Source organism: Quercus robur, chromosome 10 (assembly GCF_932294415.1).
Source record: "Quercus robur chromosome 10, dhQueRobu3.1, whole genome shotgun sequence".
Lineage (NCBI taxonomy): Eukaryota > Viridiplantae > Streptophyta > Magnoliopsida > Fagales > Fagaceae > Quercus > Quercus robur.
The window spans coordinates 13,646,636-13,667,986 of record NC_065543.1 but is presented as its reverse complement, the minus strand read 5'-3'; the positions used below and the strand labels follow the sequence as shown (position 1 = coordinate 13,667,986).

General features: G+C 38.2%; 1 protein-coding gene across 4 annotated transcripts in view; it reads left to right on the top strand.

The window, feature by feature from the left end:
* Positions 1-21,351, top strand: part of LOC126703468 (cysteine-rich receptor-like protein kinase 44) — a 144,304-nt gene that overhangs the window by 11,892 nt on the left and 111,061 nt on the right. The window contains exon 3 of one of the 4 annotated variants that reach the window (XM_050402431.1): positions 6,984-7,111. The exons of the other annotated variants lie outside the window; for them this stretch is intronic. Within the exon in view, the coding sequence (XP_050258388.1) occupies positions 6,984-7,111 (128 nt within the window). The remainder of the gene's footprint in view (positions 1-6,983; positions 7,112-21,351) is intronic. 4 annotated transcript variants of the gene reach the window in all.

The window sequence follows — 21,351 nt, the reverse complement described above, 5'->3', positions numbered from 1 at the left end:
ACTCGGGGGGGAGGACTCTTGCGCACCGAGCCATGACTCAGGGATTCTGGTGGCCAAATTTGCAACAGGAAGTGGCAGACTATGTTAGAAGATGTGATCGGTGCCAGATCTACTACACCAGCCTGGGGGAAGCCTCAACTCGATCGCTAGTCCTTGGCCCTTTACCCAATGGGGGCTAGATTAGTCGGACCTTTCCTTCGGGCCTCAAGGAACAAATGGTATGTGGTAGTAGCTACGGACTATTTCACTAAGTAGGTGGAGGCCGAAGAGATGGCGAATGTCAGGGACGTGGATATAAAAAGATTTGTGTGGAAGAACATTGTCACAAGGTTCAGAGTTCCCCGAGTGTTGGTATCCAATAATGGGTTGCAGTTTGATAGTAAGCTTTTTCGGGAATACTGTGACAGCCTCGGTATAACCAACAGATACTCATCACCCACATACCCCCAAAGCAATGGGAAGGCTGAGGCAACAAATAAGACAGTTATCAACATTTTGAAGAAAAGATTGGAGGGAGCAAGGGGAAACTGGGTCGAAGAGTTGCCGAACGTCCTGTGGGCGTACCAAACGACTTCCAGAAGGTCGACAAGAGAGACACCCTTCTCCATGACTTATAGTATTGAGGCGGTCATATTGATCGAAATCAATTTTTTAAGTTCGAGGGTGTCGTGTTTTACACAGGGACATAACGACAAGTGTATGGTCAGCAATCTAGATGCTTTGGAAGAGCAAAGAGACATGGTGGCCTTATAGCTCGTAAATTATCAACAAAAGTTGGCTCAAGGGTATAACAGGAAGGTTAGGATTTGGGAATTTGTACCTGGGGACCTTGTCCTGCAAAAGGTCGTTGGGGGTATGAAGGATCAAAGTGTTGGAAAATTGGCTCCAAACTGGGAAGGGCCCTACCAAGTGACAGCTATGGCCGAAGCGGGAGCCTATTACTTAGAAGATTTGGAGGAAAGACCCTTGCCCCGACCGTGGAATGTCTATAATTTAAAGAAATATTACCAGTGAATGTAATGGGAAGCATGAAATGGCCATTATGATTTGTATGATAGCAAGAACCATGGAATTAAGTAGTTTTCAATTGACCGATCCTGTGTAAGGAAGAGATGAATGATGAAATAGATATTATTTTTGCCTAAGGACAGAAGTCTGGCCTCGACCTGACTACTCCGGTCACCAACTAGATGGAAACCTTAAATATTTCTGCATAAGGACAAAAGTCTGGCCTTGACCTGACTCCGGTCGCCGACCAAATAGAAACCTTAGATATTTTCGCCTAAGAATAGAAATCTAGCCTCGACCTGACTCCGATTACCAACCAAATTGAAACCTTAAATATTTTTTCCTAAGGACAGAAATCTGGCCTTAGCCTGACTCCGGTCACCAACCAGATGGAAACCTTCATGTTTCTGCCTAAGGACAGAAGTCTAGCCTCAACCTGACTCCAACCATCAACCAGACGGAAACCTTAACACCTCTCTAAAAAATTGGGATTATAACTATCCTTGGTTCTAAATACAAACAATAGTGTGGATGCGTTTTACAATTGCTGCAGCTTTCTGTTTTAATTAGTGATGAGGGAGCGCCATTATTTTAAAATACAAACTTGATATTAACTAATTAGCGTGCGTAAAAGCAATACACTAAAAGGTAACACTTGGCAGAAAAAAGGGTATAAATGAATAGTAACACTTAGAGTTTTTATTGTGAATTTTGAGTTTGGCCCTATTATAGATTATTTAGGTTACTATGTTGCCTAACGTTGACACTTGAATACTTCCCGGTATAAACATCAAGGCCTTTAGTACGGGTGTTGAGTTACTAAAAGCGTGATAAATGTAAATGGAGAGTACTATTTTTTTCCAATATAAATTCAATATAATAAAAAGAAAGTTAACACCATCAATCTCATAAAAAAGGGGAGGGGGGGAGGGAAATTAATAATAAAAAAAATAAAACAAAGAAAACCAAATGACATAATACAAACGCTTCTAAAAATTAAGCCTCAGGGCTAACACTGGTTGGGGGAGTTGTGGTGGGGGCTCCTTGGTTGGCTGGAGGGTTGTTGGGCGAAGGGTCAGAGGAGACCGTTGGCTGGGTAATCTAATCGGACATAGTGGCTTTGGTTCTTTATTGGTCATCATTAAGTACCACCATATGGGAGTCAATCTGTCGAGACAACTCTTGGGACTCCGGGCTCTCGGCGCCCTCCTCCTCGTCACTGTTGTCCTCTCCTTTCTCTTCAACCTGGGCCTCAATAGCAAGGTCCTCAGGCAGAAGCATTCGGTCGGTATTCCTGAAGGGGGGGTCTTCAGGTAGGCCAATGGCATTAACAATTGCCATACAGCCTTCCATAAACCTGAACTTCTAGGCCTGAAAGATAATGGGGCTAGCTGAGTTTTCGACATCCTTGAAGCCCTTGTTGTAGTAGGTTTGCTTTCGAGCCTTCTCCCCACCCTTGTAGTCAACAAATTCTTTGTCTCAGGCAGAGAGGACGGTAGCAATCTCGGTGAGCTTAAGCTCGGTCTCGCCAAGCTTGCCTAGGGCCTCGCTAACTTTCTACTCGACCAACTCCAACGAATTTTCGGTGGTTGTTGCACGCCGCTCCATAACGTTCAGCCTAAGGGTTTTCTCTTTTAGGTTAGCCTTGGCCACCTATTTTAGGGCTTTCTCTTTATCGGCCTTCTCTTTATCGGCCTTCTCTTGAGCATCTTTAAGCTAACCCTCCACTACGTGGGTCAGTTGGGCAGCCTGGATCAACATAAAAGTAGAGTTCGGTTACCCCAGACCGATTAGTAACACTTATGAATATAAAGAAGTAAATGAATGAGTAAATTGTACATGGATTCATATGGGATAATGATCACAATAATGAGTGTATATGGGTACTAACAAGAGAGCTTAAAAGGAAGCAAAACGTACTGCTATGGTGTGCCACTTCAACTTGAGCACCAGGTTGTCATTTTGGTAGTTGGAGTAGTGCTCCATGTCTACAGGAAGCAACATGGCCCGCCTAAACTGTCCGATACCTAGCCCCCCTCGCCGCTTCTCCAGGTTTTGAGGTAAGAGTTAGAAGGCAAGGCTTTATCCCCCAATTGGAAGGAGCACTCCCATGGGGCAGTCGAGCTCGAGGAAGAGGCTATGACCTGTAAGCCAATTATGGCAGGCTAGCTTGCGAACTGTGTCTCCTGAGGGGTCTTATTGGGTGGTAGAGCAGTCGACCAACTCAAAGCTTCGATGGGCAATCGGGTAACAAGAAGGGTGCTTTCCTCAGTCACAGCACCACTGGTACCTTTGTGGCGTTTCCACTGTTTTTAGGATGCAGGAAGAGTAGTTTGTTAAGGGGTCGGGTAAGCCAAAGCTTGGACCCTCGAGGCCTGTGTGGCCAGAAACCATCGATCCAAGGCTATTGACCACTTCTTCACTATTTCTTCTGCTGGATTAGGCAGCACAGGATTTGTCCCTTCGACAATTGAACCCTCTTCGTCAGGATCTCCTAAAAGTGGGGCGTCCACAGGAATATGTTCTGCATAGCCTTAGAAAACGGTATCCCTCAAACCATCTTGAATGGGTTCTAGGAAGTCGTGCCTGACCAATTAGGAACCTAAATGTTTGGCTTCCCCGGATGTGAGCCCCTTAGGCAAGAAACCTGGTAGCTAAACATCCAGGTATGATAACAATAGGCTACCGACCATCATAGCACTTGACGAATTCTGGTAGCTTGTATAAGAGGGCACGCAACCCAAAATCAAACGGGAGGCCCTTAGCTGACCATCATAGTGCATGAAAAACCTCCGAACATAGAATGAAGTTGAGCTCCTTCCCGCGCACCACTCATATATCCAGCTGGAACTTCTTAGAAACTATAATCAGGAAAAGGGAAAATGTAAATGAAAGATGAAAAAGGTAATGAAATGGAATAAAAAGCAAAGAAGGGGAGGGGGAAAGGAAGACTCAGTTGGTGAATGCATAGAGATTGGTAAAAGAGGTACCGACCCATCTGACAGGGAGAGGTCAGACAAGTCATCTCTCCGTTTAGCTAATTCTCACTCATTCTCACATATTCCTCCGTTGAGTTCCTATTGGAATCAGGGAGGCAAGATATTAACCTATCTATGGTGTTTCAAGTTTGAAGGTAGTACCCATGCTTCAGACTTCCCTAAATGGCACATAGGAAGTTGATGTCATAATGGGTCAAACTCAGGCCATACAAGCAGTTAAGACACCCCACACAGTTAACTACCTTATAGAAATTAGGTAGGCATTGATCGAGGCTAAGGCCATAAAAACTGAGGGTTCTAAGTAGTAGGAGGTCTACGAGAAACCTAACCCCACCCTTAAGGATGGACATTAGAGGAAAAAACACAACATGGAGAAGCCTTTGGTCTGCTATCTCTCCCTCGTGACCGTATGAAATTTCTACATCACGAGGGATATTATACTTGACTCTGAAGGATTCTATATCTTCCCTAGTTTTCAATAGGTATGCAAAAGGCATATTGTCGAATCTAACTAAGTTAGGAAGAGATAGTCAAAGAGAAGAGGACTTATAGAGTGATTTCTTGTAGAGGAGAGTGATCTTGTAGGGAAGTTAAGGGCTCGGGAGCAGAGGAAGGCAGTGTTTAGAACTTGACATAAACTAAAGAAAACGAAATGCCAATTATGGGTAGTATTTATAGGCATGAGGGTCATTAATTGTAATTGCCCAACTGCAATAAATGCGAGTAATCATTTCCCCAGACGCGCCTCGGTAAACAAAGTGTCAGGCCATTTGAGCCATTCGATATTTCGAATGTTGGCACACGCACAAAAGGAGTGTTTTGTCTTGTTCGTTGCATTAATTGGTTGACTATTGGCCTTCCCGATGAGCAATCGCCAGTTTTATCTCGAAAAGGTGACAAAGTGCCCCGGAGCTCCGGGTGAAGAAACCCCGATCCCATCTCCGCTTTACAAAAATAGGATCGTGGGGGGGCTACTGTGGGTGTATGGGCCTAAAGAGATCTGGATGGCCCATCCGCAAGGGTTTGGGCTTGAATGACCCAAAATAGTTCACATCACTGAAGCCTAGGATCGTTGGGCTAGAACTGTCCCACTGAGAGGCACGCACAGATTGGGACACAATGGTCAGTAGCGCCATTTTAACGGGGGTCGTGTCCGGCTCGACATAGGTATCGATCGACAAGCTCGATAGGAAAACAAGGGTGGTTCAGGTCGGTAGCCGAATGTTAAATAATGCCCTTGGGGAATTTGCCACCGAGCACTAGGTGGTGTCTGGAATAAGTTACGAGGGAATCCTCTAAAGTCGGGAGAACATGTGACACAGGAACATAATGGTGACCAGCCCACTAACTAAGTGCTACAAAAGGTGGAAGAGGCAGAGAACGAGAGGTGGGAAAAAGTGGGAGGAAACTAAGGGAAGGAGAGGTAGAGAGCAAAACTAGAGGGAAACACTTGGGAATTGAGGGATGTCAAGGGGAGGATCTCAAATTAGGGCTTAGACAGGAGAAACCAGACTAAGCTAAGAGCCCCATTAGTAGGATCAAAATACAGCCCACATATAAATTAATTGAGTGCCCAACTACCGTCTTGCTAGGGGTATTCAGTGCCCACACCTCCTATACCATAGTTTTTTAGACAATGGTAACTACACAAGCAATAGTACCTACAAAGCAAACCTCAATCAACTCCTCTCCTCCTTCTCTTCTAACACTGAAATTGACTACAGTTCTACAATTTTTCTTATGGCCAAAACCCTAACAAAGTATATTCAATTGAACTTTGTAAAGAAGATGTTAAACCGGATAATTGTTGTAGTTGCCTCAATAACACCACAAATCTTCTCCCACAGTTTTGTCCTAATCAGAAGGAAGCAATTGTATGGTATGAAGGTTGCATGTTACGCTACTCATTCCGCGACATATTTAACATCAAGGAAACTAGTCTGCCTTTCTGTGAGTATAACAAGATTAGCGTATTAGCCAATTATTTGGATCAGTTCAATCAGGTCCTGAGGAACTTGTTGGATAGCAGAAGAATTCAAGTTGTAGCAAGTGGTTCTCTTCGTAAGTTTGCAGTGGGAAATGCAACAGCACCAAACTTCCAAACACTATTTTCACTTGTGCAATGCACACCTAATTTATTTGAGCAAAATTGCAGTGATTGCTTGGTTGAGGCTTTCGGAAATATTCCGCAATGTGGTGGCGGAAAGCAAGGAGGGAGATTTCATACACCCAGTTGTTATTTTATTTTTCAGGTCTACCCCTTCTATGACACCTCATATCCGCCATTAACTTCTCCATCGCCACCACCACCGCCAGTATCTTCTCCGCCATTAAACAATACCTCTACTACAATAGGTACCAGTGCCACCTTAAGCTTAAAGCATAATAGATTAGGATGTAACTTTTTGCTAAATACTTGCTGAAAGTTGATTAGAAAATATAGTTATATCTTTAAAAGCAATATTTATTACACACTGCCTTATTATACACAAGGTACACACAATTTAGTTTAAAACTAAAATCCTGACTTCAAGACATGATTTTAGTTCAAAAACCAAAATTGTACATACAGTGTGCAACAAGTAGTATGCATTGACTGTTATCTTTTATTTTTTCAAATTTAAAAAAAAAATATATATATATATATATATATATATCTCTAATACAAAGCTGTATGGAGAAGCAAATAAACTTAAAAGCTTCCAAATATTAATTTCCACATAATTTCTATAATTTCGAAACTATAATCTGAAGCTCTTTTCATTTATCTGCTTGAAAATTTTAACAGTCATCCATCCAAATTTTGTGTGTGAACATATTTTTGGTTTTTGCAGGAAATGAGAGCAATATATCTCGAACTGTCATTGTAGTTGTGCCCATTATATTCCCAGCAATTATTAAGGTAAAATACGACATAAGTTGGGGAAATCTTTTTCATAAAATGATTCTGAAATAATGCACTAACGTCATGTTCAGGCGAATCTGTGGATGAGATTGGAAGTGTGGAATCTTTGCAGTTAGGCTTTGACACCGTTAAAGTTGCAACAGATAACTTTTCTGATGCAAATAAGCTTGGACAAGGTGGATTTGGTGTTGTTTACAAGGTAAACGTAATATTATTATTAACCTTAAACAAATTAAGTCCAAAAAGTGGAATTTCCCTAAGGGTTAAATATGTTTTAATCTAATAGGGTAAGGGTAAAACTTAGATACAGTACTTTATATACAGTATCTTAGGTACCCCTTTTAAATTGCAGACACCTGTCCAATTAAATGACTCAGTTAACGAAAGTTAACACGTAACACATCTTTTTTTTTTCACCGTCTCTTTCAGATCTCCCACAGTCAGACTTCTCACAGATGTGTTGAACCCATTATTAGAAAACCCAGGAGAAAAGAAAACCATCGATCCTCTTCGACTTTTCGCACTCAAAGAAGGAGAAATTTGGCTTAAGTGAAGTTTCAAAAAGAATATCATTGAAACGTCCTAGCATTCTTTAGAGGGAAAATCTGGTGCAAAGAATGAGTTCAAGTGTAAATACAGGAAATAAGGAAGACGAACAAGTCAACCTCATAAACCAACATTCATTCACCACGTGAACCAAGAATATAACCAGATCTGGCTTTGCATCATAATGGAAATAATGGGATTAATGGAGAAGATTGCCCTTTGTCCTTCTTTGTTTGATTTCGTTGAGAAATTTGAGAGTTTAAGTGTGAGAAGTCAAATACTGTTGAAGGATTGTCAATTTAAAGAAACCATTGGATTCTTCTGAGATTGTGCAGGAAAAATCTGAGTTTTGTTGTCGATGTGATGCACACAAGCCAGTCCCTTCGCCATTATTTGCTTGGTTTTGATTAGAACTCAGAGAGTTTGGGTTTGAGAAGCATAATGGTAATTGGGTTCTTTTCAGTTCTGGTTTTTGAGATTGTGCGTGAGAAGTTTCAAGTTTGAGAAGCTACAGATTTTCTCATTGAAAGAGAGAGTGAAAAAATGTAAAAAGAAAAAAAGAAAAGAAAAAGAAAGACAGCGTTAAACTTCCGTTAATTGAGTCATTTAATTGGACAGGTGTCTACAATTTAAAATGGGTACTTAAGGTACTGTACATAAGGTATTGTACTTAAGTTTTGCCCATAGGGTAAACTCTCTGATGGGCAAGTTATCGCTGTGAAAAGGCTTTCAACAAATTCTGGACAAGGAGATCTTGAATTTAAGAATGAAATTCAGTTGGTGGCCAAGCTTCAGCACCGAAATTTAGTTAGACTCCCAGGGCTTGAAAAGAAATGAAAGGCTTTTAATTTATGAGTTTGTGCCTAATAGAAATCTTGATTACTTTATTTTTGGTATGATTTTACTCCTACCTTCATTTCAAATTTATATTCATTGTAATTAATTATGGTTTTGTGTTTTTTGTTTATTGATAACTCGATATATTCAAGTTTTCTTTTTATGAAATATTGTTTAATTTAAGTTTTTTAATGACTCCCTAGAAAAGTTTTATGTAGCCGCCATGGTCTATTATTATGACACTAATAATGTCCATGAAGTTACAAATTATTGGTGTAGCTGGTATAGTTATTTTGCAAATACATAGAATTCTAGCAAGCATGAAGGATGAGGAGCTTCAAGGAAAGGAAGAAAAGAGTCCAGTTGTGTAACACAAATATTTTTCTTTTTAAAACACAAAATAAAATAATATTCTTTTGAATACTAAATTTGTCAATTTAAATTATCTTACAGGCATGGAAAAATTGGAAACAAGGTTTAGCTTCAAATCTTGTAGATCCCACATTAAAGGCAGGTTTGACAACTGAAATAATAAGATATATTCACATTGGATTGCTTTGTGTTCAAGAAAATGTAGCTGATAGACCAACTATGGCATCTATTGCTCTTATGCTTAGTAGCTACTCGTTTACTCTACCGACACCTTCAAAACCTGCATTTTTTATGCACGGTAGTTGAAAGTTCAAATAGTGTAAAAACACCCTTGAATGTTTAGACCCCCAATTTACAAATTAACCAATTCAAGTTTTATGTCAAACAACTAGTGTGCGGAAAATGAACAAAAGCTATAAAATAGAATTGGAAAACAATTTAAGCCAAATTAAAATCACTACCCACAGCAGATAATAAAAGGCAAAGATAAAAGGGAAGGAAGATGCAAACACAAGGACAACACGCGATGTGTTATCGAAGAGAAAACCGAAGCCCTCGGCGTAAAACCTCTCCGCCGCCCTCCAAGTAGTAAGTAATCCACTAGAAAATGTAGTTGGGATATATGGACAGCAATAGACCCTCCAAGCCTAATCTACCCAGTGCACCTAAGCCCTCCAAGCTTCTTGCTCCAACGAGGTTGCGCCGAACCTATTTCTTTTCTAGCTTCCCGGATTCCGCTACTTGACCATAGCATCAACCAATGTAAATTGGTTCCTTCCTAACTGCTTCCCTAAACACTAAACAGCCCTCTTACAGTAATGGATATGGTGAGAAAAGGTTTTGGTAAAATGCCTCTCAAGGGTTTAACAATGGAGAGGAAGAGAGTTGAGGAATTTGAAGAGACTCTTATATAAAGATTGTAGATGAATCAATCTTGTTTTATAGTAGGGGTTCTCTCTCAAAATTCTCTCTGGAAGCTCTCATTCTTTTGTGGGTATAAGGGGTATTTATACTGGGGTGAGAAAAGAATGTGAAACGTTAGGTTTTTCAAAACAGGGGTGGCTCGCGGCTTGACTGAGTCGCGAGATCCAGCTGCATGATAACAGAACGGCCAGTTGTCCTATTTTGTCCTGTAGTGCTCCAGCTAGCATGACGCTTCAACTTCTGGCATGCTTGGCATGTGTGCTACTTCTAGCGGCTTGTAACCGCGAGTCACCCGCAAGATCCAGTCGCGAGACTCTGTTTTCTTGCACACTCTTGAGCATTCAATCACTCTATCTCACTCATTACCCTTACAACAAACCCACCTAAATACAGGGTTACTAATTGCTGAAATACAAGCAAATTTGGTACGAAATAAAGCCAACAAGATGGTTGATTAAATTCAACCTTACAATCTACCCCTTTGGCTATTCCGTGACAAAACCCTAAAACAGACTCTAGACTTAACATATGAGTTGGGAACAGTTGAGCAAAACTCACTCACATCTAATTCTAGAAACTGTGAGGCACTTGAATCATATGAGCATGAAACTCCTGAAACACAACAATACACCATGATCATTGTATGCAAAAAACATGAAATGCATATGAAACAGGCATAAGGTGATCAAGCAAGGATGAAGATAAGAAACAAACCATGGCTTGATCAAACAAGTAATCACTACAAGGTAGTGATCACAATGCTCATTCACACTTAGAATGAACACTTGAACATACAAGCAAACAAGAACAATGCAAGTTACTTGTATGCCCAACACTCAAACAATGCATAATACACTAAGTATATGCATCTAGGAACAATCCTACAATGGCACAAGAGTGACAGTACTTAACCAGAAAATGCATGACATTTGGATAGAAGTACTGATTTAACAAAAACATAGAGGCTGCATAAAGCATGGTACAAACCATAAAGCCTACAATAAAAGAACATAAACCCTAAAAGCTTACAAAAGCAACATGGGTACAAAAACAATATACTACTGAAGAACAACAACAATATATATATTTATAAAGTAAACCAAGTTTATAAGTTATGAGTTAGAAACAAAAATACACCAAAACTACAGTGTATCAAACCCATAGTAACAATAAATATCCAAAAACATAAACCTATAAATTTAAAGGATAAGTCTAAAACAAAAGTATGTGTGTACTCCCCCTATTACTATGCATACTTCCCTTTGAGCTTTCTCCCCCTTACTGAATGCTCTCCCCTTTTTTGGCACGAATAACTAAAGGCTGTCATCTAACTTTTGTTGAATAGCTTCTAGCTGATTTTCCATGGACTCGAGTCGCATTTGAACATGGTTGTTGGTGGAGTAGAGAAGTGTCACCATCTCATCAATGCATTTCTGAATATTTTCAAGCAAACTACCCACTCTATCAATTTGAGGATCAGACTGTGCTTGCGGAATGCTAGTTTGTGGAACTTCAGGGATGACACGTGAAGTAGGTGTGGTATGTATAGGTGTCTCTAACTCAGGAGCAGATGGAGTAACCGGAGAGATGTGTGCACTCTTTGGTGTTTTAGAGGAATGACTTCTGCTGGCTTGTAGAGTGAACATGGAAATTGGATGCAGACGGGTCAACATTTTTCCATCTGAGGGAGGAACAATGCCTTCACGAAGAATGAACTTCATGATGAGACTGCAAAATGGAATACATCCTTAAGCTGCAAATCGAGCCGCGGTCTTCCTCATGGTTTGAAAGATGTGGGCACAGATATTAATGGGGGCTCCTGTAATAAGATCACAAAGGAATTGAGCTCTTCCAAGATTTATGAAGGTAGTGTTGGACAGTGGGTAGAGATTAGAGAACATGATCAACTTTAGTGTGGTCAGCTCTGGTGCAAACTTTGCGGTGCTTATGGATGTGCTTGTACTGGATACTTCATGATCAGATCCTAGAACTTGTAGAATGTCTTGAGTCTCTGGAGTTCGATCATTGTACGGAGTTAGATCCACATTCTGAGGTCTAGTGATGCAGAGAATATCGGCTATGGAGTTCGGGGAAATGCCAAACTCCTTTCCTCTGACCCAGCAAATTAGTTCAACTCTAAGATCACTTGTACTAGAGTAGCATTCCTTAACCAGTTCATCCATTGGATCGACAAAATTCCCAAATAAGTTTGCCCAATCTCGTGGCTCAAAGATTCGAGGGATAAAAGTGGTCCCTAAGGTGTCAAACTCAACCACCCGTTCCACTATAGGAGATGCCTTGTCAAAAATGTTTGAGTAAATGTGTGAGGTAAGCGGGGTTCTGAACCTCTCCAAATTGGAGTCTTGAGATGACTGAGATGAGAGTCAAGTCCTTTTAGCAACTGGGGTTGATGGATCATCAGTAACAATGTCTTTGCCCTTAGAGGATCGACGAGACATCTGCAAGAGAATAGGCACACAACAAAGAGCCAAAAACAGCACCACAAAAGACAAATATCAACTTAATTAGATTCAGAAATAAATGTAAACCATAGAAATCACACACAATTTCAAACATAAGTCATGACAATATAGAATGAGGCAGGTGCAACACAATGGTGAAAGTGCAATAGAGCACAGAGTAAGACAAACTTAAAGATAACTGTCAATAAGACAATCTACCATGAGTCTGAAATGCACAATGAAAACCACATACAACCAAAAAAATGGCAGTGGGACAAATCAAATAGAAAATTGAATGTATTAAAGCAATACACTCAAGACAGAAGCACACACATGTAATGACAACAAAAACACAGTGATACAAGATAGGTAATCCAAAACCACAGACACAAGTAAACTTTCATACACACAAACAGAGTAGAAACCAGAAAAACACCAAACCCATTTCCCAAAAGAGTATAAACACCAACAAATGCCAAAGCACAGAACAAAGATAAGAACATTGTGACCAACAAAATGACACCAGATGAAATCAGCATCAAACACAATCCACCATACCCAGCACACAAAGAGTAAAACGATTGAACACAATATAACAAAAATAACAACCCAAACAAGCAAGAAAGTAACACACAAAACATAACATATGAAGTGAGGAAGAGAAGACCCATACCTTTTCTTGATGATTTTAAGAAGAAATGAAGCAACAATGGAGTTCGAAAAGGGTTACACGGAGCGTTTGGGAAGGAGACAGTTGAGAGAGAAGATGAACAGTCACAAAAAGTTCGAGGGAAAACTGAAAAAGATTTTAAAAACTGTCCTCACTGTGCAAAACACGCGTTTTTCGCGGCTAAGGTAAGTCGCCAGAAAGTCGCCAAATCCACCCGCCAAAACACTTCAAGACAAAAGCTTTGAAAATTTTTCTAAGTGTTTTTCGCAACTGGAAGTTTCACTCGCGAGCTGAGCCACGAAAATCTCTGTGTACTCCTCACGACTGGACCTTCCACTCACGAACAAGTCGCCAAAATTGACCCGCGAGCACGCGACTGTGGCATGCGACTTGACTTACCCGCGACTGAGTCGCCAAAACAGGGCAAAAAGGTTTTTTTTTTTTTTTGAAATTTTCAGTTTTTGAAAAACAAAATACTTTCCAAAAAACACCTAAAACACTAAAAAATATTTTTGTGCTTGAATCAACAAAGATTGAGCATGTGAAAACACATTTCATCAAGTACAATCACACAAATTAATATGGCATTTATTGAACATAAACTTGTGTGTGGTGTGTGGATATCAACAATGAGATAGTCCTTAGTCTAATGCGAAGCTTCAATGATCAATTCAACCAAGACATACACAATTAGCACTAGATCATGTGACCCATCTCAATTATAGAAGTATGCATATATAACCTCCCACAAAACTTGATAACATAACTTGGAGCTTTACATTTGACTCCACATTCAAACATAACATTTGATCTTTTTGGTCCTTTTAAGACAATCACCTCTCATTGTGAGAGTAATATTTGATATTTCACCTTGATGAGATAGCCTTTGGCTTTTTGAATAAACATTCATATAAATTTTTGGTCGCTTTCCCTTTTTCCTAGTCAAATACTAGTATGTGCGACAGGCTTTTGCAACTCAATATCTCTTTTCATTTGGAGATTTACATTTGGTGAGCTCTTTTTAGCAAAAAAAATAAAGAGTGTGAAGATATATAGGCACAAGTCTATGCAAGTCTCAAGATCAACATAACCATTCACTAATCATTCATGACAAGTTTGAAGATCTATTTACAATAGTCACATAGATTTAAAGATTTCTTCCACAGTGATAAGAGTGCAAAGAAACAAGCTACGCTTGAAAATGCACAAAGCCATTAGCACAAAGGTACAAGGCAAAACAAGTTTTGAGACAAAACTTAACAATGTCAATCAAACTTTTTGATTTTCTATTTTTTATGTGATTTTTTGGATTTTTGACACATAAGAAGGAAACGATTGATCAAAAACAACAAAAAGGAATAAATGATAAGGAATAAACGATAGAATGCAAAAATAAATAAACACAATACAACCCACACAATTAAAAAGCAAACAACCAAACTCAGTCACAAAGCATAGGAAGAATTGATGCATGGACATGTTGTAATGCTTATGCATGAGTACCCTTTTTCACCCACACGTTACTTGCGTTTGGGGTGATTTCCTTATAGGTTTGGGTACAAGAGCTAGGGCTTTCAAACCTTCGTGTGAAGCTCTCCAAGCAGTTGGCGAAAGCACCAATTATCTTCATCATATCCATCATTCCGATATCACCACTTTGATCTCTTGATGGTTCAACAGCCAAATTTCTTCTGTCATTTCTAGGTCCTTGTGACCTTGGAGCAGTTGCATTATTCAGTGCTCTCAGCTTTTGGCAATTTGGCCGAGTATGCCCTTGAAGTCCACAATGATGACACACATGGTTCGATCTAGGACCTCTTTGTGGTCGTGGACGAGACTTGGCTCGGGATTCAGACCTGCCCACGGATTGATTACGTGGATTCAACAACCGTTCGTTCCCCACATTCCTCTTCTCCTCTATCTTGGGCTTCTCAGTAGTAGGGCCAACATCAGCTGATTCTTTGGCCTTTATAAACTTCACTTCTTTAGTGATATTGCTAGATGAGCTACTTCCTCTAGTATATTCCAATCTGGATTTGTCTGAAAAGCTCTTTTGAGATGAAATAACATCATCCAACTTCTTGGTGGTGACTCTCTATTTTAGCATTTGCTTACACAACCTCTTGCTCAAGAAATCTCACTTTTGTGTAAGCTTCTGACAGCTCACCGTTCAGTATTTCTATCTCTCATTTGGCCTCCCTATATCAAATTAGGAGACTTTTATAGTCCTCCTCTGCCTTCTTCATTTTTCTCACAGCTGCCTTGGCCACCTTTGTGTACTCACCCAACTTCTCTAGGAGTGAGTTATAATTCTCTTGAAGATTGGCTGTGCTTTCATTTTCTTCAGCATCTGATTCTTCAAAAACTCCCAATGATTCTTCATCACTATGTTCTCCAAGTTCTCGTACAAGCAGATTCAACTCGTTTGAAGACTCAACATGAGTAATAGTCATAAAAGCTGAATAATTCCCTTCTCCGTCACAGCTTTCCTCAGAATCTGAGTCGGATGAATCCGAGTCACTCAATGTCGTGGCATACACTTTGCCTTTCAATTTTAAATAATTCGGACATTCTTTCTTAAAGTGTCCATCCCCGTTGCATTCGAAACAAGTGACACCTTGTGTAGATTGGGATTCTTTTCCATCTTTCTTTTTGAATTCCCTTTTCTCCCTTCCTGAACTTTGGAATTTTCCTCTATCACCAAATTTGCCATTATTCTTGAATTTTAAGAATTTTTGGAAATTTTTCACAAGATATGCAACATCTTTGTCAACCACATCTTCTTCCGATGAGTCATGGTCTTCCACCTTCTCATTAATGGTCTTAAGAGCAAGAGATTTGCTCTTCCGTTGATTTGGCAGCGACATTTCATAAGTCTAAAGAGAACCAATCAGCTCTTGGACTTTGATGTCATCAAGGTCCTTGCTCTCTTCAATCGCTGTCACTTTGGCACGAAAACTTTCCGGCAATGATCAAAGGATCTTCCTTACAATTTTAGAATCCTCTGTTTTCTCTCCCAGATTGAACTTGCTTACAATCACCTCATTCATCTTGCTATAGAAAGAGTCAAAGGACTCATCCTCACTCATTTTTAGCTCCTCAAACCGAGTGGTTAGCATCTGCAGTTTGATATCTTTTACTCTCTTCGTGCCTTCGTAAGTGGTCTCCAATATCTCCCACGCTTCTTTGACAACGATAACGTGCGAGATCCTGTGAAATTCATCTGGAGACACACCACAGAAAATAGCATTGAGTGCTTTACTGTTAGCATTAGATGCGGCGAGTGCTGCCTTATCCCATGTGGATTTGGCTGCCTCAGGTCTAGTCCAACCTATCTCAACAGCATCCCAAACTGATTCATCAATGAAACATAGAAATGCTCTCATGCGAACCTTCCTAAAAGCATAATTACTACCATCAAAATATGGAAGTGCATTTAGGGATTGAGACCGATCCATCTCAATAGGAAGTTAAGGATCACACTATGGTAATGATACTACTAGAAGTGTACCCGCTCTGATACCAATTGAAAGTTCAAATAGTGTAAAAACACCCATGAACGTTTAGACCCACAATTTACAAATTAACCAATTCAAGTTTTATGTCAAACAACTAGTGTGCGGAAAATGAACAAAAGCTATAAAACAGAATTGGAAAACAATCTAAGCCAAATTAAAATCACAACCCACAGCAGATAATAAAAGGCAAAGATAAAAGGAAAGGAAGATGCAAACACAAGGATAACACGCGATGTGTTATCGAAGAGGAAACCGAAGCCCTCGGCGTAAAACCTCTCCGCCGCCCTCCAAGCGGTAAGTAATCCACTAGAAAATGTAGTTGGGATACATGGACAGTAATAAACCCTCCAAGCCTAATCTACCCAGTGCACCTAAGCCCTCCAAACTTCTTGCTCCAACGAGGTTGCGCCGAACCTATTTCTTTTCTAGCTTCCCGGATTCCGCTACTTGACCATAACATCAACCAATGTAAATTGGTTCCTTCATAACTGCTTCCCAGAACACCAAACAGTCATCTCACAATAATGGATATAGTGAGAAAATGTTTTGGTAAAATGCCTCTCAAGGGTTTAACAATGGAGAGGAAGAGAGTTGAGAAATTTGAAGAGACTCTTATGTAAAGATTGTAGATGAATCAATCTTGTTTTACTCTAGGGTTTCTCTCTCAAAATTCTCTCTGGAAGCTCTCATTCTTTTGTGGGTATAAGGGGTATTTATACTAGGGTGAGAAAAGAATGTGAAACATCAGGTTTTTCAAAACAGGGGTGGCTCGCGGCTTGACTGAGTCGCGAGATCCAGCCGCGCGATAACAGAACGGCCAGTTGTCTTATTTTGTTCTGTAGTGCTCCAGCTAACATGACGCTTCAACTTCTGGCATGCTTGGCACGTGTGCTGCTTCTGGCATGCTTGGCACGTGTGCTGCTTCTGGCGGCTTGCAGCCGCGAGTCACCTGTGAGATCCAGCCACGAGACTCTATTTTCTTGCACACTCTTGAGCATTCAATCACTCTATCTCACTCACTACCCTTACAACAAACCCACCTAAATACAGGGTTACTAATTGCTGAAATACAAGTAAATTTGGCACGGAATAAAGTCAACAAGATGGTTGATTAAATTCAACCTTACAGTGGTATTGACTCAAACAATTTTTTGCAAAGGGAGCATGATTCAAGGGTGATAGAGCCAAATCTACCTATACAAGCTTCGATAAATGAGGAGTCAATCACTGAGCTATCTCGTCGCTAGTGTTTTATGAATTTGAAGTGTAATACTACTATTTTATTTATGTATTTATTTAATTTAAAAATAAAAAATATATGAGTTATTAACAACTAATCATTCTTTCAAAACTAAACCTTTCTTTTTTTAGTGACCAAAAAAAGAAAGGTTGAGATTTTTTTTTACCGTATCATGTTGTTTGATTGCCAAATCCTCAAACACTATGCTTGATTCGCATTCCTCATGTGTTTCCCACTGGAGTTTCTAATGCAAAAACGTAGGTCTCAACATAGTGGGTGTGTTTGGATAGAACTTATTTTGCTGAAACTGAAAACTGAAAACACTGTTGCAAAATAATTTTTAAATGTGTGAATAGTGCTGTGGGACCCATTTTTAATGAAAAAATTGATAAAAAATGAAATTTGTGGGTCCGTAAACAGTGCACATGTGCACTGTTCACTGCAGAAAGTCAGCATTTGCGGTTACTGTTCACTGTTCAATGAACAGTAACCGCAATACCCAAAACGCGTGAAAAAAAAAAAAAAAAAAAAAAAAAAAGAACAAAAACGCAGCAGGGAAACGTGGACGTGAATACAAACACACATTGTGAGGGCGTTTGGATTGCCCGTTTTCCTGCGTCCACGTTTGGTGCTGCGTTTTCTTTGTTTTTTTTTTTTTTTTTTTTTTTCCGGCCCGCATAAGTTGACTTTGGTGGACAAAAGTTACTGTTTTGCACTGTAGCAGTACTGTTCATGTACTGTAGCAATACTGTTCACGCATTAAAAAATATTAAAAATGGGTCCCACGATACTTTTCACACATTTAAAAATTATTTTGCTACAATGTTTTCAGTTTTCAGTTTCAGCAACAATAAGCTCAATCCAAACGGACCCTGTGTGTGTTTGTATTCACGTCCACGTTTCCCTGCTGCGTTTTTGTTCTCTTTTTTTTTTTTTTTTTTTGTTTTCACGCGTTTTGGGTATTGCGGTTACTGTTCATTGAACAGTGAACAGTAACCGCAAATGCTGACTTTCTGCAGTGAACAGTGCACATGTGCACTATTTACGGACCCACAAATTTCATTTTTTATCAATTTTTTCATTAAAAATGGGTCCCACAACACTATTCACACATTTAAAAATTATTTTGTTACAGTGTTTTCAGTTTTCAGTTTTCAGTTTCAGCAAAATAAGTTCTATCCAAACACACCCATAGTGTCAAATCACTGAACCACATTACCAAAACTGAGGCACATTACATGCTTCTAGATGCAACCCAGTACCAGCAGCAATATTTTAATTCCAAAATGTGTCTTTAGAATGGCTGTCATCTCTGCTATTATGATAAATCAAGTTTAGCTTGTCCACATCATCATTCAAATATATATTCTTTTGTCTTTACAAAAATTTGTTAATATTACTGATTAAATATTAATATGAGTTATTGATGAGTTATATGAATAGTTTGATATTTCCTTCTTCTAGGAAGAAAATGCTTATTTCAAGTCACAATATACAAGCTGTTTAAACTTTAAACAACTTGTATATTATGACTATATTTTAAATTTTTGGCAAGTTATAAATAATCATTAAATAATTCACCGCCTTTTTGGATAAAGTAACCCAATACTTACCAAAATTCTCATTGAATTAGGTTTGACATTATTTAAACAAATTGTAATTAAATCATGTAATTTCTTCTCTATAAATTCTTTGATTTGATTTTTTATTTACTAATGCTTATTAATTAAATATGTATCATATATAAATATATATTTTTTATCAAACATTCCATACATTGCACATGTTAGCAACTAGTTGTATATATAATGGTGTATTTTTTAATAACTTTGACAACTTTTTTTTTGCTGCTAACCCTGCAACTCGAACCATTTCCCCCCTAGACCCCCAAGTACTTTGTGCATGGGGAGGTGCCAATTCAGCTACAAGGCCTTTAGCATAACTTTGACGACTTAGTTGCTTATATAATTACTAGTTTTTTAGCAAATAAGTGGTCAAATTTATTAGAAAAGATACTATAAAATATGTTAGAAATATGTCTAATATAGGCTAATATGTCTAATATATATCTCTAATAAAATATATGATTTAATTTATGAAAAATTAACATTACTACGGTGCAGATATATAATTACTCAAGTATAAACAAATATACAATTCATTTTGCTATGCTAATTTATCAATTAATATATATAAATCAAAGCCTTGACTTTTTTTTCTTTTCTTTTTTTGGTTGAGATTTCTACTAATATTACCATATAAACTTTTGAAATCCGTTTCACAATGTTATTTCTTAGAAACGTGCTTTTGCATGTATAAGTCACCGTTAGAAAATATTAATAACAGATAATATTATAATTATGTCACGTCATCATTTAATTCAAAATTAAACTTTTCTATACCATTTGAAATGAGAAATAATTTAATTTATCTACAACAAAATTAATTTGGTTCTTCAAGTGGATCCTAAAAGTAAAATCAACAATCTATAATCTACATTTTAAAATGAGAGCACATCATCCTACCAACACAATTTGATGGTAATCACTACAGTTAAATAAATTAAAAACGTAAAAAGAACCTTAGGTTATGTTTCTGTAGGGATATCAAAGAGGTATTGTGCAAATCAGCTTCCTTCAACCATTCAAATTAGTTAGTTAGGCACGTTTTCAAACAATTTAGAAAACTAACATCTCGAGTTTTTGAAATTCGAGATCCATATTAGAACTCGAGTCTTAAAGACTCGCTTTAGATCTCGAGTCTTTAAAACTCGAGTTTCATGCAAAAAAAATTTAACCTATAGTGGCGTTTTTAAGACTTACAGTGACGTTTTAAAACCCTATAGCGACGTTTTCCTGCAAAAAAATTTTTTTATAAGTACAGGTTTAAGGAGTCCTATAGTGGCGTTTTTAATCCCTATAGTGACGTTTTATAGACCTATAGCGTCGTTTTTTGCAATTTATGAAAATCGAGTCTCTAAAACTCGATTTTCAGCGCAATTTTTTTTCTCCAAATCGAGACTTAAAAACTTGAGTTCCATCTGGAACTCGAGTTTTAGATACTCGAGATGTTATTTTTCAAAATTGTTTTGAAATATGACAATTAACTAAATAGTTTAATATTTATTGTTATTTTAAAAAAAAATTCGGATATCAAAACTAAACCAGTAAATAAATTGAAAACATTGATTTAAAGTGCCTTAGTTAATTTCTATTGTTTGAGTATCGATTGAATATCTATCAGAATCTGTAACATGATCAATCGAGATTTGATCGAGTGACTGTCAAATTCTAGATAGAATTTCTTATTGAGCTGTTTCAACAAACTTTTGAATTCATGAATAATAGTTATTGTAAATGATACATAGTCATGGACATTAATGCTAACCTAAAAACTAAAAATCTTCTCTTTGGCAATTCCATGACGTGGTAGATTTTGAGCCTGACTGAAATACCCATTGTTCTTCGCTCTTCTTGAACTCCGATGCCAATGCCCTAACATTTCCCTCTATTTTTTGGTGAACTCCTAAAGCCACTTATTTCTTATAATTCTTAAAAGAAAATGTTAACGAATACCCTAAGGGTAATTGTTAGTGAACCATTTTAGGAAACTTTTTATAGAAAAAAAAAAAAATGTTTGACAGTTTTTCAATTTCTCATAAAAGTGGTATAAAAACTTTCACAAAATGGTTTATTAACAATTGTCACAAAGACACCCATTAACATGACCCAAAAAAGAAACCAAACAATAATTAATAGCTTTTTTTTTTTTTTTTTTTTTTTTTTGGGGAAAAAAACATAGCCATACAGTGATACAAATACAACACAAACATTGACATAAATATAATTTAAATCTAATAAATGCTTTTTT